This window comes from Thunnus albacares, chromosome 18, assembly GCF_914725855.1.
Source record: "Thunnus albacares chromosome 18, fThuAlb1.1, whole genome shotgun sequence".
NCBI lineage: Eukaryota > Metazoa > Chordata > Actinopteri > Scombriformes > Scombridae > Thunnus > Thunnus albacares.
In genome coordinates, this window is record NC_058123.1 from 28,369,313 (window position 1) to 28,381,668 (window position 12,356).

At 38.8% G+C, this 12,356-nt stretch overlaps 1 protein-coding gene across 1 annotated transcript; it reads right to left on the reverse strand.

Moving 5' to 3' along the window:
* Positions 1 to 4,454: 4,454 nt before the first annotated feature.
* On the reverse strand, positions 4,455 to 11,787 carry ppp6c (protein phosphatase 6, catalytic subunit). The gene is made up of 7 exons (XM_044333979.1): positions 11,592 to 11,787; positions 9,119 to 9,214; positions 8,669 to 8,734; positions 7,787 to 7,928; positions 7,595 to 7,674; positions 5,943 to 6,152; positions 4,455 to 5,257 (listed from the first exon to the last, which is right to left on the reverse strand). Exons 1-7 carry the CDS (start codon positions 11,664 to 11,666, stop codon positions 5,009 to 5,011), a joined length of 918 nt encoding a protein of 305 aa, XP_044189914.1. The 5' UTR covers positions 11,667 to 11,787; the 3' UTR covers positions 4,455 to 5,008.
* Between the last annotated feature and the right edge of the window lie 569 nt (positions 11,788 to 12,356).

The following is a 12,356-nucleotide window of genomic DNA, read 5'->3' on the forward strand; positions in this document are numbered from 1 at the left end:
TTCCCACATTCTTATCTATTTTGGACAGAGGAAAATTAGTCACTAGGGCTTCATGAAGCACCCTCCACCAAACATCCCCTGTTCTTTTAAAGCCCCCACCTAAACCTTTCCATAGTCTGCCCTCTCAGAGTGTCCTGCCACTGATGCTCCCTGATGTCCTGCAGAGCTCTAATGTTTCTGACCTTCACGGCAGCTGCGTGCAATGCCTTCCCTTCACAGCCTCCAAACTCCCAAGGCTTGGAGTAGCAAAGGACAACAGCCCCCCCCCCCCCCCCCCCCCCCCCCCCATGCCCTCCTCCTGCCATCCTTGAGTCTCAGCTGACACTGTTAGGGAGGGAAAACTCCCGCACTTCACTTGGCAGTGACCTTAAGACCTCTCCCCTCAGCCTCTCCCCTCAGTCTTGCCATGACTGCTGAGGTGTCTTCCACCCCGCACCTTCAGCCTGTCTCAGATGATCTGATCTCAGATTTTGTCAAGGACACGGCTCATTGGAAATGATGCTCTCCCTCCATTAGTAGTGAACTGCATGTCACTGCCCGAATATGAAGGGCCGCCCTAAAGACCTTGGATAGGTTCTGCAATGCAGGGGTTTTTTTAAACTCTGTAATTGTTTCCACACATTTTTAACAACAAAACCTGGAAGATTATCCTCAGTCTCTATGAGTGAAGTGTTTAGAGATCGACCTGTGAGTCAACCTGCACACAGGCATTTACACAAAACGTCAAACCAGTCCAGTATTTTTTATGTCTGAAAACATGTCTAGAGGGGATCTATCAGTGTTTAGTAGAACCATAGACTATCCCTATCCAACTACTGTATTTTTAACTATTAATAAAAAAGGGATATAGTTATTTACATCATTGATATTATTTACTTTTGAAGTAGTTACATCTTTTATGCTGGTAATAAAATAGCTGCACTTATCACCTAACTCATTACTGCAGTTGAGGTGCCTTTGAGCAAGGCTATTTGAGTGTAAAGCACAGTGTTTCTGAGGAGGAGACTCTTTCACCTCAGTGAAACTATCCTGGTTTAAAAAAAGGTCCCATGATGCATCGCATTAAGCTTCTGCCTGGTGCATTTAGCTTTGCAACCATGGACTCACTAAATGTTGAGTCATATATGAACTTTTAGAATGTAAAGATGTGATGGTGAAGTCTGTGAAAAGTAAGAGCTTGGGAATTAAAGGTCAGATCAAATCATTTGTCTCTCATGAGACAAAAATGAACCTGAAATTGACAAAATGACTGTAAAGGGGCAACATGTCTATTACTAGGACACTGGAAAGTAGCTAAAGCTTAAGCAGTCAGTACCCAGTAGACTAAAATGTAGCTTGGAACATTTTTTTCTAGACAAATATTTAGAAAAAGATGATGTGTGTGTCTAGATTTCTTTCATGGCTAAGAATCCCCTGTATATGGGATTGTTTACCCTCTCATTTTATGTCATTGTTAACTGGGCCCCCTCTTTAATGCATGTTTTTTTATTGTTTATTTTCTACACCATGTCTTGAAATGTCAACTTCCGTTGTGACCCTGAAATGATGTTAAGATCCACTTGTTGCCATGTGCCAAGCCTTTTCTTTAGAAGTAAAAGGTAAAATCTCTAAAATAAAGATAAGAGCAGCAAAGCAGTGACAAAGTTATGTAATAGGACTAAGTAATGTACTGCAGGTGTGCGGTCTACAGTGCCAAAGGTCAGGTCAAAAGACACAGATATTTTTACTATTTCCTACATTGTAGAACAATACTGAAGACATCAAAACTATGAAATAACATATATGGAATCGTGTAGTAAACAACAAAGTGTTTCACATTTTAGATCCCTCAAATTAGCCCCTGTTTGCCTTGATGACAGCTTTGCACACTCTTGGCAATATCTCAACCAGCTTCATGAGGTTGTTACCTGGAATGGTTTTCCATTAACAGGTGTGCCTTGTCAAAAGTTAAGTGGTAGAATTTCTTGCCTTCTTAATGCGTTACAGACCATCACTTGTATTGTGCTGAGGTAGTGTTGGTATACAGCAAATAGCCCTATTCCACTACTGTAGTAATCCATATTATGGCAAGAACTGTCAAGCTAAGTAAAGACAAATGACAGTCCATCATTACTTTACGACATGAAGGTCAGGCAATCCAGAAAAGTTCAAGAACTTTGAAATTTCTTTAGGTACAGCAACAAAAACCATCAAACACCGTGATGAAACTGGCTCTCATGAGGACCATCCCAGGAAAGGAAGACCAAGGGTTACCTCTGCTGAAGAAGTTAAGTTTATTAGAGTTACCAGCATCATAAATCGCCAGTTAATGGCACCTCAGATTAGAGCCGACATCAATGCTTCCCAAAGTTCAAGTAGCAGACGCATCTCAACATCAACTGTTCAGAGGACACTGTGCGAATCAGGCCTTTGTGGCCGAATTGCTGCAGATCAACTGAGGGAGACAAATGAGAAGAGAATTGTTTGGGCCAAGAAACACAAGGAATGGACGTTAGACCAGTGGAAATTTGTGCTTTGGTCTAACGAGTCCAGATGTGAGATTTTTGGTTCCAGCTGCTGTGTCTTTGTGAGATGAAGAATAGGTGAACAGATGGTATCTGCATGTGTGGATCCCACCATAAAGAATGGAGGAGGAGGTGTGACACTGTTGGAGATTAATTTAGAATTCAAGGCACACTTAACCAGCATGGCTACCACTACATATTATCTGACCTAAACCCAACTGAGATGGTTTGGGATGAATTGGACCGCAGAGTGAAGGAAAAGCAGCCAACATATGCTCATCATGTGGCTACTTTGAGGAATCTAAAATATGAAATACATTTTGGTTTAACACTATTGTGTTTACATTATTCCATGTGTTATTTCAGTTTTGATGTCTTCAGTATGCTCTACAATGTAGAAAATACTGAAAATAAAGAAAAGCCCTTGAATGAGCAGATGTGTCCAAACTTTTATTGTGTATATGTGTACACAAAGTGGACCACTTGCAATTATCTCAATGGATTCTGCTTTAAATCTACTGAGGTAACTCTTAGGTATTCCAGCCTCTCACCTCATGTTGACAGTCACCAGCTTATCCTGAATTCCACTTTAAGCAGTCCCTGAACACCCACTTGTTGATATTTAGTTCAGTTCAAAACATGAAGCATGGATCTCTCTAACATATCCTGTTCATTGTAACCATGTTATCCCACATTTTACATTGGTTGTAACAACATTTTTAAAAAAATTTAGTTCACAGACTTAATGAATGTTTTATTCAAATTACAAAACAGGGGAACAATGTCAAATAGCAATGTTCGCTGCTTCATACACAACTACTGAGCTGAGCTAATCAAGAAAATGCACTTTCACTGTGTGATTTGTTTTCTTTAAAATGTAACTCATATTGCTTTTGAAAGCCTATTACATACATGTAGGTACACAGAACTGTTTCAGCAACAAGTCATCAATCTATCAAATTAGTCAGAGAGACAGTGAAAAGAAACTGCAAAATTCATTGCTAGTTTAAGACACTTGTGGATGTTTGTCATAACAAAAAATACCTTATGTGTGCTTCCATATTAGCTTTTTTGCATTGGCTCCCTGTATAATCCAGAATTGAATTTAAAATACTTCTCCTCACCAACAAAGCCCTTAATGGTCAGGCACCATCATATTTTAAAGAGCTCATAGTACTCTATTAACCCACTACAACACTACACTCCCAGGCTGGAGACTTACTTGTGGTTCCTAGAGTCTCCAAAAGTAGAATGGGAGGCAGAACCTTCAGCTATCAGGCTCCTGTCCTGTGGAACCATCTTCCAGTTTGGGTTCAGGAGACAGACACCTTCTCTACGTCTAAGAGTAGACGTAAAACTTTCCTGTTTTGATAAAGCTTATAGTTAGGGCTGGCCCAGGCTTGCCTTAGACCAACTAGTTATGCTGCTATAGGCCTAGACTGCCGGGAGACTTGCCATGATGCATTGAGCTCCTCTCTCCTCCACTCCCTCTCCATTTGTACTCATTCACGTCCCATTAATGCATGTTACTAACTCGGCATCTTCTCTCTCTGTAGAATCTGTGATTGCAAGCCACCCACTGCTACAATTATCATTATTAGTCTTATTATTATTACTATACATATCTATGTAGAACTTGCATCGTGATATGCTCCCTCCCTCCTTCTCTCTCAACCCAACTGGTCAAGGCAGATGGCCACCGACCTAGAGCTCAGTTCTGCTCGAAGTTTCTTCACGTTAAAGGGGGCTTTTCCTCGCCACTGTTGCCAAGTGCTGCTCATGGGGCAATGTTGAGTCTGTACAGAGTACGGTCTATACCTGCTCTATATGAGAAGTGCCCTGAGATAACTTCTGTTATGATTTGGTGCCATGTAAATAAAATTGACTTGACTTGAGCTGACAGGATACAGAACTTTTTTTAAAACAATAAATTAAAAAAAAGAGACTGAGTTGAAATGAAACCAGCATTTAAGACAGGACACTGTATGGTGGGCTCAGCAGCTAACAGTCTTTATACAATGGGTCTGAGGTGTAACTTACAGCTCAATTTACTTCCTAATTCAACAAGTTTATTTTCACACTGAGAAGAAGCAAACTAGTCTCTCAAAAGGCAACAAGACCAAACTGGTATACTGATACTTAAAGGAAAAAATGATATATCACTTTATTTGAACATGTATTATTGGCAGTCAGCACCCAGTTTAAATGTTTAATGTGCTTCAGTAATGCCTGACATCAAAATTTAACATTTTCCTTATTTAAAATATGAAGAAATTCATGAAGAAATAAGTATAATTTTCTCATCAGGGGTAGAGGAGGATTTCTTTTTGTTATGACAGAACAAAGTGAGTGTGGTGCAAACATACAGTAGCTTTGGAAGAAACCCTATTCAAGATACTGTAGACCTGAAAGGGATGTTACTCTTGTGACTTTCTCAAAATATGTTGCATATAAATAAGTTTGACAAGGTGGAGAGAAAAGAGAGAGAGAGCTGGCTCTTGTCATTAGAGGAAGTAGGGAGTGGTTGTTCGGGGAGGTATGACGCGCTCGGAGTCGGGGACGGCGCGGAACAGCTTGGGCTCTCGTCTGTTCACGTCCTTGAAGACCATGATGGACGCGATGTTCCCGCAGCGGTAGCAGTAGTTGGGCGCTGACCACACGGTCACCAGCTTCTCGTCAAACATGAACTTGTAGCCTTCGTGAACCAGCTGATGTGCACGGCAGATGAGCTTCAGGTTGTTGATGTGAACAAACTAAAACAAAAAGGAGGTATGAGCATTAATTTCATACAACTGAAGTTTCCGCTCAGTTTCAAATGTTGAGGATACAACTTACTTCTAGAACTGCAATGATTTGTTGATCAATCACTTGGTCGACAGAAAATTAATCTGCAACTATTTTGACAATAGAATAATCCTTTCATTCATTTTAAGCAAAAATGCCAAATAATTGCTGGTTTTAACTCCTCAAATGTGATTATCTAATGCTTTCTTTGTCATACATGACTGTAAAGTGAATATCGTTGACTGTTGGTTGGACAAATCAACATTTTTCACTATTTTCTGACATTTTATGCACAAAATGATTAAAAGATTGATCATGAAAATCATCTGCAGATTAATCAATAATGAAAATAATTGTTAGTTGCAGCCCTATATTCATTTAAGCAATTATTTAAGCAATAATCCATTGGTTCCAGCTTCCCAAAAGGGGATTATTTTCTGGGCGTCAGACTCTTCTGTGATGATAAACCGAATATCTTTGAGTTTTGACTGTTGGTCGGACAAAACAAGACATGTTGAAAAGTTACTATGAGCTCTGCGTACTTGTGATGCAATTTTTTCACAATTTTCAGATATTTTAGATAAAGCACAAATAATTGATTAATCGAAAACATAATCAGTTGATTCACTGATAATGAAAATAAACGTTACTTACCTCATTGGTAACCTTGGAACCAAACAGCCAGCCTGCACCTCGAGGACTGATAGCCCAGGTGTCCACGTCCTCTGGATCTGACCACACCAGATCACAGAAGGCCCCCTTGTGGGGAATCTCTTGGTTGCGTTCGATAGTGCGGATTTGGTCCAAAGTCTTGATGTCGGGTGAAAGACCACCGTGAACACACAGGACCTGCTCATCTATCAACTGGAAATTCAAAAATAAAAAAGATGGCATTAGAAAATCAGGTAGTTCTGAAAATATCTCAGCAATAAAATGACCTGAGTCTAAATGCTCAGCAACAACAACGATTATACAAATTGTACTTAAAATAAGGATATCAGATGATACACTGGGGAAACTTAATGATTCTGTTGATATCAGCTCATGTGTAGGTGCATACTGCATTACTGCATACTGTACATTACTTGGGGAGATCAGTGACATGGCAGCATGGCAGAGGCTCCCCCCTGTAAATAACAACTGCTCAGATTACAGTATCTACTACTCAGTGAGTGTGGGAGTACAGTCCTGTTATTAGCTGACTAACTATCAGGCATTGTTTCATCACTTTAAATCTAACGCAGATTCTCACCTGAATGAGTTCTGCTACTAATGTTGCCACCATGATGAACTGCGCTGTGTCTGTGGGGCTCTTTTTGGTCATGCTAGCGGCCTGGCTAAATGAACGACCATGTTGGTTGGTCATTCACCACTTTGGTCCAGACTGAAATGTCTCACCAAATATTGAATGGATTGCAATCAAATATTGTACACACATTCCTTGTCTACAGAGGATGATTCCTACTGACTTTGGTGATTCCCTGACCAGCACCACCATGAGGTTGACCATGAAATTTTGGTTGAGTCATTTATGTCCCCATAGGATGAATTTTAAAAACTTTGTTCCCCCGACCTTTCATTTAGCGCCATCATCAGGTCAGGATTTGTTTGTCCAAATTGTTCTAGTTTGGTTTATGACCAAATACCTGCAAAACTAATGACATTCCCATCAGCTGTATTTTGTATTTAGTGTTAATTAGCAAATGTTAGCATGTTAAGATACTACGCTAAGATGGTAAAAAAAATAATACCTGCTAAACAGACTAGCGTTGTAACTGTGAGCATGCTAAAATGCAGATGTTAGCATTTAGCTCAAAGCACAGCTGAAACCCCTTTTTCTAACAGATGTAGATGATACTGAAAATGTCTAAAGATAAATAACTAGATACAACTAGAGGTAAGTAAGAAAATGTGTTTTTATTGATTAAAAAGGACAGGTTCACAATTTTTCAAGTGTGTCTTAAAATAGCAGTCAGGTGTCCGTATGAACACTGAAAGAGGTTTTCCTCTCAGTAATCATTCCTCCTCTTCATAAAGATCCCATTCAAATGTGCTTTCATTTTTAAAAAATGGATGTGAAGCTCATATGAGGCTTCAGCAGTCTGAGTTCAATTCAAGAGTCTTCAATACAGAGTGAAGACCTCTGAATTATTGCTTTAGGGGAGAATTTATCCACGTTTACTTACGATTAAAGATTCACACTATGTGACAATTAAAAAAAGGCCCAACGGCCAAATGTTATCATGTTACCAATGTGAACCATAAATTAAAAAAAAAAGAACATAAAGAACCATAAATGCACTTACAGCTGCCACAGTTAGCATGTCAAACACTTTTGTGCAATACCGCCAGGCATTTGCGTTTCCATATTTTGTTTGGCACTCGTCTAAAAATAAGCAGAACATACATGGCGATGTGGTTGGATGAGCTTGTGAAATATGAAAGCTGAACAAATTTGCATACGTAAAATAGTAGACGGAGAATCACGTGTCACCTACCGTAAAAGCCGTACACTTGTGTTATTTGCCTGCTCTCGTGGTTTCCTCGTAGGAGCGTGATACGATCCGGCCACTTCGCTTTTAAAGCTAGCAGATGTGTAAATGTCTCCAAGCTATAATATCCTCGGTCTACAAAATCTCCCTAAAAGAGAAGGAAAAGACCATCAGAGACCGCCAAGATCCTCCCTAAATCCATTCAAAACACATCTCTTCAGGACTCTGATTTAGCATCACTCTCCTGTAACACTTTCAGACTTGAGATGGACAGTATTTAAAAAAAAAAAAAAAAAAAAAAAAAAAGATCCAAATCAGTGCAGCGGAACCAGAGATATCCTTTTGTTTTTATTCTGGGCAATCTTCATCCTTGTCAAAACCACCTATCACCATCATTACCCACAATGCACCTCGACTCGATTCACTCGACTGTGCAGATTCTGGTGTGTTAACGCTTGTAGCCCCTAACGTAGCCGGGAGCAGCAAGCTAGAGCAGAGATGGTAACCTCAGCCCACGCTTACTCAAGTGACATCACTTGAGGCAATTCATCAGATTTCAAACAGTTCCCTCTGGAAACACTAAAGTCTTTACACTACTTTTTACACATATGCAGTAGTGCTCCCCAACACGTGGAAACATGCTTATATGTAAAATTGGACTGAAACAGAGACAGATTCAGTGCGGTGTTAGCGTTTTGACAACAAAACTGGAATTCACAGGTTAACTCAGGATACAATGCTATGTATGTTTTAGGGTTAAAGTTAAAGACGATCATCATAATATCTGTGTAAATGATATCTCTAAAATGTCATTATTCAAAAGGAAAGACAGAGTTCAGATGTTTTTTTCAACATGGAGGTTGAATGATTGATAGAAAACTAACTTACCATGAAAATGTAATTTGTGTCTGGAACTTGGCCTCCAGTTCTGAAGAGCTCGCAAAGATCATAAAACTAGAAAGAAAATGAAAGACAGCTCATTTATTCTTGAATTCATGACTATGATTGTTCATAACAACCACAGTATTAGACATGTAATAAAAATAAACTCATTTTGTGTTTTACATGGATTGTGTTTTAGATGATAGAAGGTTAAGAAGAGCTGAATATAATTGCAAGTATCTGATATCTGCTTAGGCTGTTTTTACAGGTATAATGCACATTAATTACAATCATTGTAAATGTGCCAGTGTTAGCCACAAGACTCATTTTCAACTGTTGATCAGATGCTAGATTAGCCATTGAAAAGAACAATAAAGCAAATTATGTGCAAAATCAAATCAGAATTTTTTTTTTCCAAGTGAGTAATTTAGATAGACGGTTAGAGGACATGCTTACCTGACCATGGATATCTCCACAAACAGTAACTGGAGTAGAGACTGGCTGAACATTGGATTCTTCCAGCAGTAAATCACAAACATAATCACATAATCTCTGAAAAAAAAAAAAAAAAAAAAACATGACAAAGGTCACTCTTCATGGTCTTACATTACAGAATCACGCTGACTGATCAGCTGTTGTACTCCATGGTTTCAAATTAATGATAGCTTTTCAATATTAAACTACTGTTGTTTAACTCTGACATGGAAACTGCTGGATGCACAGGTAGGAGCTACAGAGGTTTCAAAACTCCAGATGATCAGCGAGATTCATTCTATATCAGGGCTGAAATGCTTATTTATTCTTCATTATCGATTAATCTGACAAGTAGTTTCTCAATTCATCGGTTTATCTATAAAAATGTCAAAACCCAAAGCGACATCACAAAATTCCTTTTTATCTCATCATCAATCAAAAATCAAAAGACATTCAGTTTACTATCATATAATGCTCATAACTGAGACACTGTATTCAGAAAATGTTTATGTCTATATTAAAGTTAACACCATTACTCATTGACTTTGGAAACATCATGCATCTATTGAACTTTAAAACTGTTTAACAGTGGATTTCCTTTAACTTTAAATATAATTAAATTGAATAACAAAAGAAATAAATGTAAAATTGAGATAAATAAAATACACACACACACACACACACACACACACACACTAATAAATAAAAATAAATTAGACCAAAATCAATTAGAATATGTTGGAGTGCTCTGCAACAACCTACTGACAACTGCTAATGTTTGCTAACATTAAATTAAAGTTCAGCTTTCTGACTCATTTTAGAAAGGGCGAGAGAAAGAGAGAGAGAGACAGCGGTGGTCGAGCGAGCCAGAGAGTGAATAAAGAGAGGGAGCGGTGCTGGCGAGAGCAAAGCCTGAGTCAGATAAATAAAATGTTATTTTCTGATTGTTTCATGGCAACAAAGAGAAACGTCCTCCCCTCATCCTAAACTGGTCCTAAATCAATACTACAGCACTTCCTTGTATGTATTGTTAATGAGGCGGCACACAAGACAAAACTAGAGCATCATTGCAAAACAATAATAGTTTTATCTCAATTATCTTGTTTGTTTTCATAATCGTTGGAAGTATTAACTCAGAAAAACTTGCCCACCTGAAGTCAAAGTGCTACAAAGATCATTTATAGTTCTTAACAGGAAGTCTCAATACCAGTGGGGGTCTCACAGTGGGTCAGGAGATAAACAAAGTATGTAGATAAACAAATTAATTTACACCTGTTGCAGAAATATGAAGCCAACAAACTGCACTATAGTGTGACAGATAAAATGCACAGGAAAGTAATAGAGAAAGTCCAAATATAACTGCAAACTGCTGGATGAGATGCTCACAGACACAGCCAGGTTGGAGAGGAGGATGAAATGACAGATATAATTCTAAGGCTTGTTTGTCAGATTCTGGGTTCAACACACGTATTGTTGCTCTCATAAACAAGTGTTTTCATGCTAGTTATCCTTTAACTCATTGGTTCCGAACATTTTTGGCCTGTGACCCCTTAAAATAAAGCAAAGTCTTCACATGTTGCATTGTATACCAGTAAAGTTACTGACGATTGACTTGATTCACTGGTTAATCATTCTGTCCATAAAATGTCAGAAAATGCTGAAAAATATCGTTTACGTTTAAGTTCCCCACAGTCCAAAGTTACATCTTCAAATGTCTGGTTTGATCTTACAGTCCAAAGCCCAAAGATATTCAGTGTATCATCATGTTCCACAAAGAAAAGCCATAAATCACCACAGTTGAGAAGTTGAAACCATCTTTTTTTCCCCCATTTTTGCTTTAATATGACTAAAACAATTATTCATTTACCAAATAGAAATCCAAAAGAAGAAAAGCAAAAATCAGAAGAAAGCTTAAAAAACCCCCAACAATTTTTATGTTTCCAGAATGTTTTTTTCCCCACTGTACTATATCCTGGCCTATAATCTCGCGACCCCTTTGATTAATCGAGCGGCCCCTGCTGGGGGTCCCGACCCCCAAGGTTGGGAAGCACTGCTTTAAATGATATTTGAGCGACACACATTTGAAGTTTATAATACTCTTAGTGACTCTGGTGAGAAACGATGTACTGATTTAAACTGCCGATGAAACTAGCTGATACCTGTTCGGTTTGCGCTGCCGTGTCTCGTTGGGAACATTTACCTGCTAACGCTAGCTCGTAGCATAGAGTAACTTTCATGTCCACACTAACATCTTCTCGTTTCGTTTCTTTCGTTAACTTAGCCGATGATCGCCATGATCTGTGACGCTGGTAAAATGTAATAAAGGAACAACAATCCTACATACGAGTAACGTTAATAAATAAGTTACTAGCCACGCTTGTTGAACAAACTTAACCTAGTATCACAGCGTTAGCTTCCACTGATATTAACGCACCTTCCAGTTACTTTAACTCACCTTTAGATCATTTTCCGGCAGATATTTGCAGTGTCTTGCTATTTCAACGTACTTATCCAGGTCTAAAGGCGCCATTATCAAGACGCTAAAACCAGAAAAATGCTAAGGTAGTTAGCCAGCTAGCAAGTTCCTCTTCTTCCTCTTTACCGCTCCTTCACAGTCAACCTTCGTTTCCGGTATCGAGTCAAGCACATCCTATAAGGACCTTCAAAATAAAAATCTTGACTGACAAGACGGTCTTCCGGTAATGACGAACACAAAATGAAATCCAGCAAGCTCTTCAAAATGAATGTTTCACGTCTGTTTCACGCCCATTTCGGAAAATGTTCTAAAAATGCCAGTAACAGTTTGTACACCTTTATTTCGAAGGTAACATTAACGTGAAATAATCGGAAGGTAACGTGACCTAACGTCGTCCCCTGCTGGTGCAAACACGCTGTTACAACTGTATGTTTTGTTTTCTCAGTTATGCGTTATGTAGTTGCGTCATTTTTTACGGCGTTTTTACACCTGGTCGTGCATTTAATTTTGTATCGTGCACGTGTATTTAAATGACATGTGGCGTCCATAACAGGTAGTCGTTAAAACAGAAGACATATGTTCCAGAGACACTGGAACAACTAAACCGACAAGACAACATGTACTTGGTTTTCCTCTTGTAGAACAAATACTTGAGTAACTCAGTGACACAAAAAGGTCTCTGTTACAAAGGGCTTTCAGGACTGTATTATTAATTTAACAGCAGGGTTTTGGATTTTAAAGATC

Bases quoted from the DNA above. Each gene is read 5' to 3' on its own strand.
- ppp6c (XM_044333979.1), bottom strand. From the start codon at position 11,666: ATGGCGCCTTTAGACCTGGATAAGTACGTTGAAATAGCAAGACACTGC. The intron at 9,215-11,591 runs GTGAGTTAAAGT...TTTTTTTTTCAG, and splicing joins TGCCGGAAAATGATCTAAAG to AGATTATGTGATTATGTTTG. The intron at 5,258-5,942 runs GTAAGTAACGTT...TTTTTGTTTTAG, and splicing joins GTTCCAAGGTTACCAATGAG to TTTGTTCACATCAACAACCT.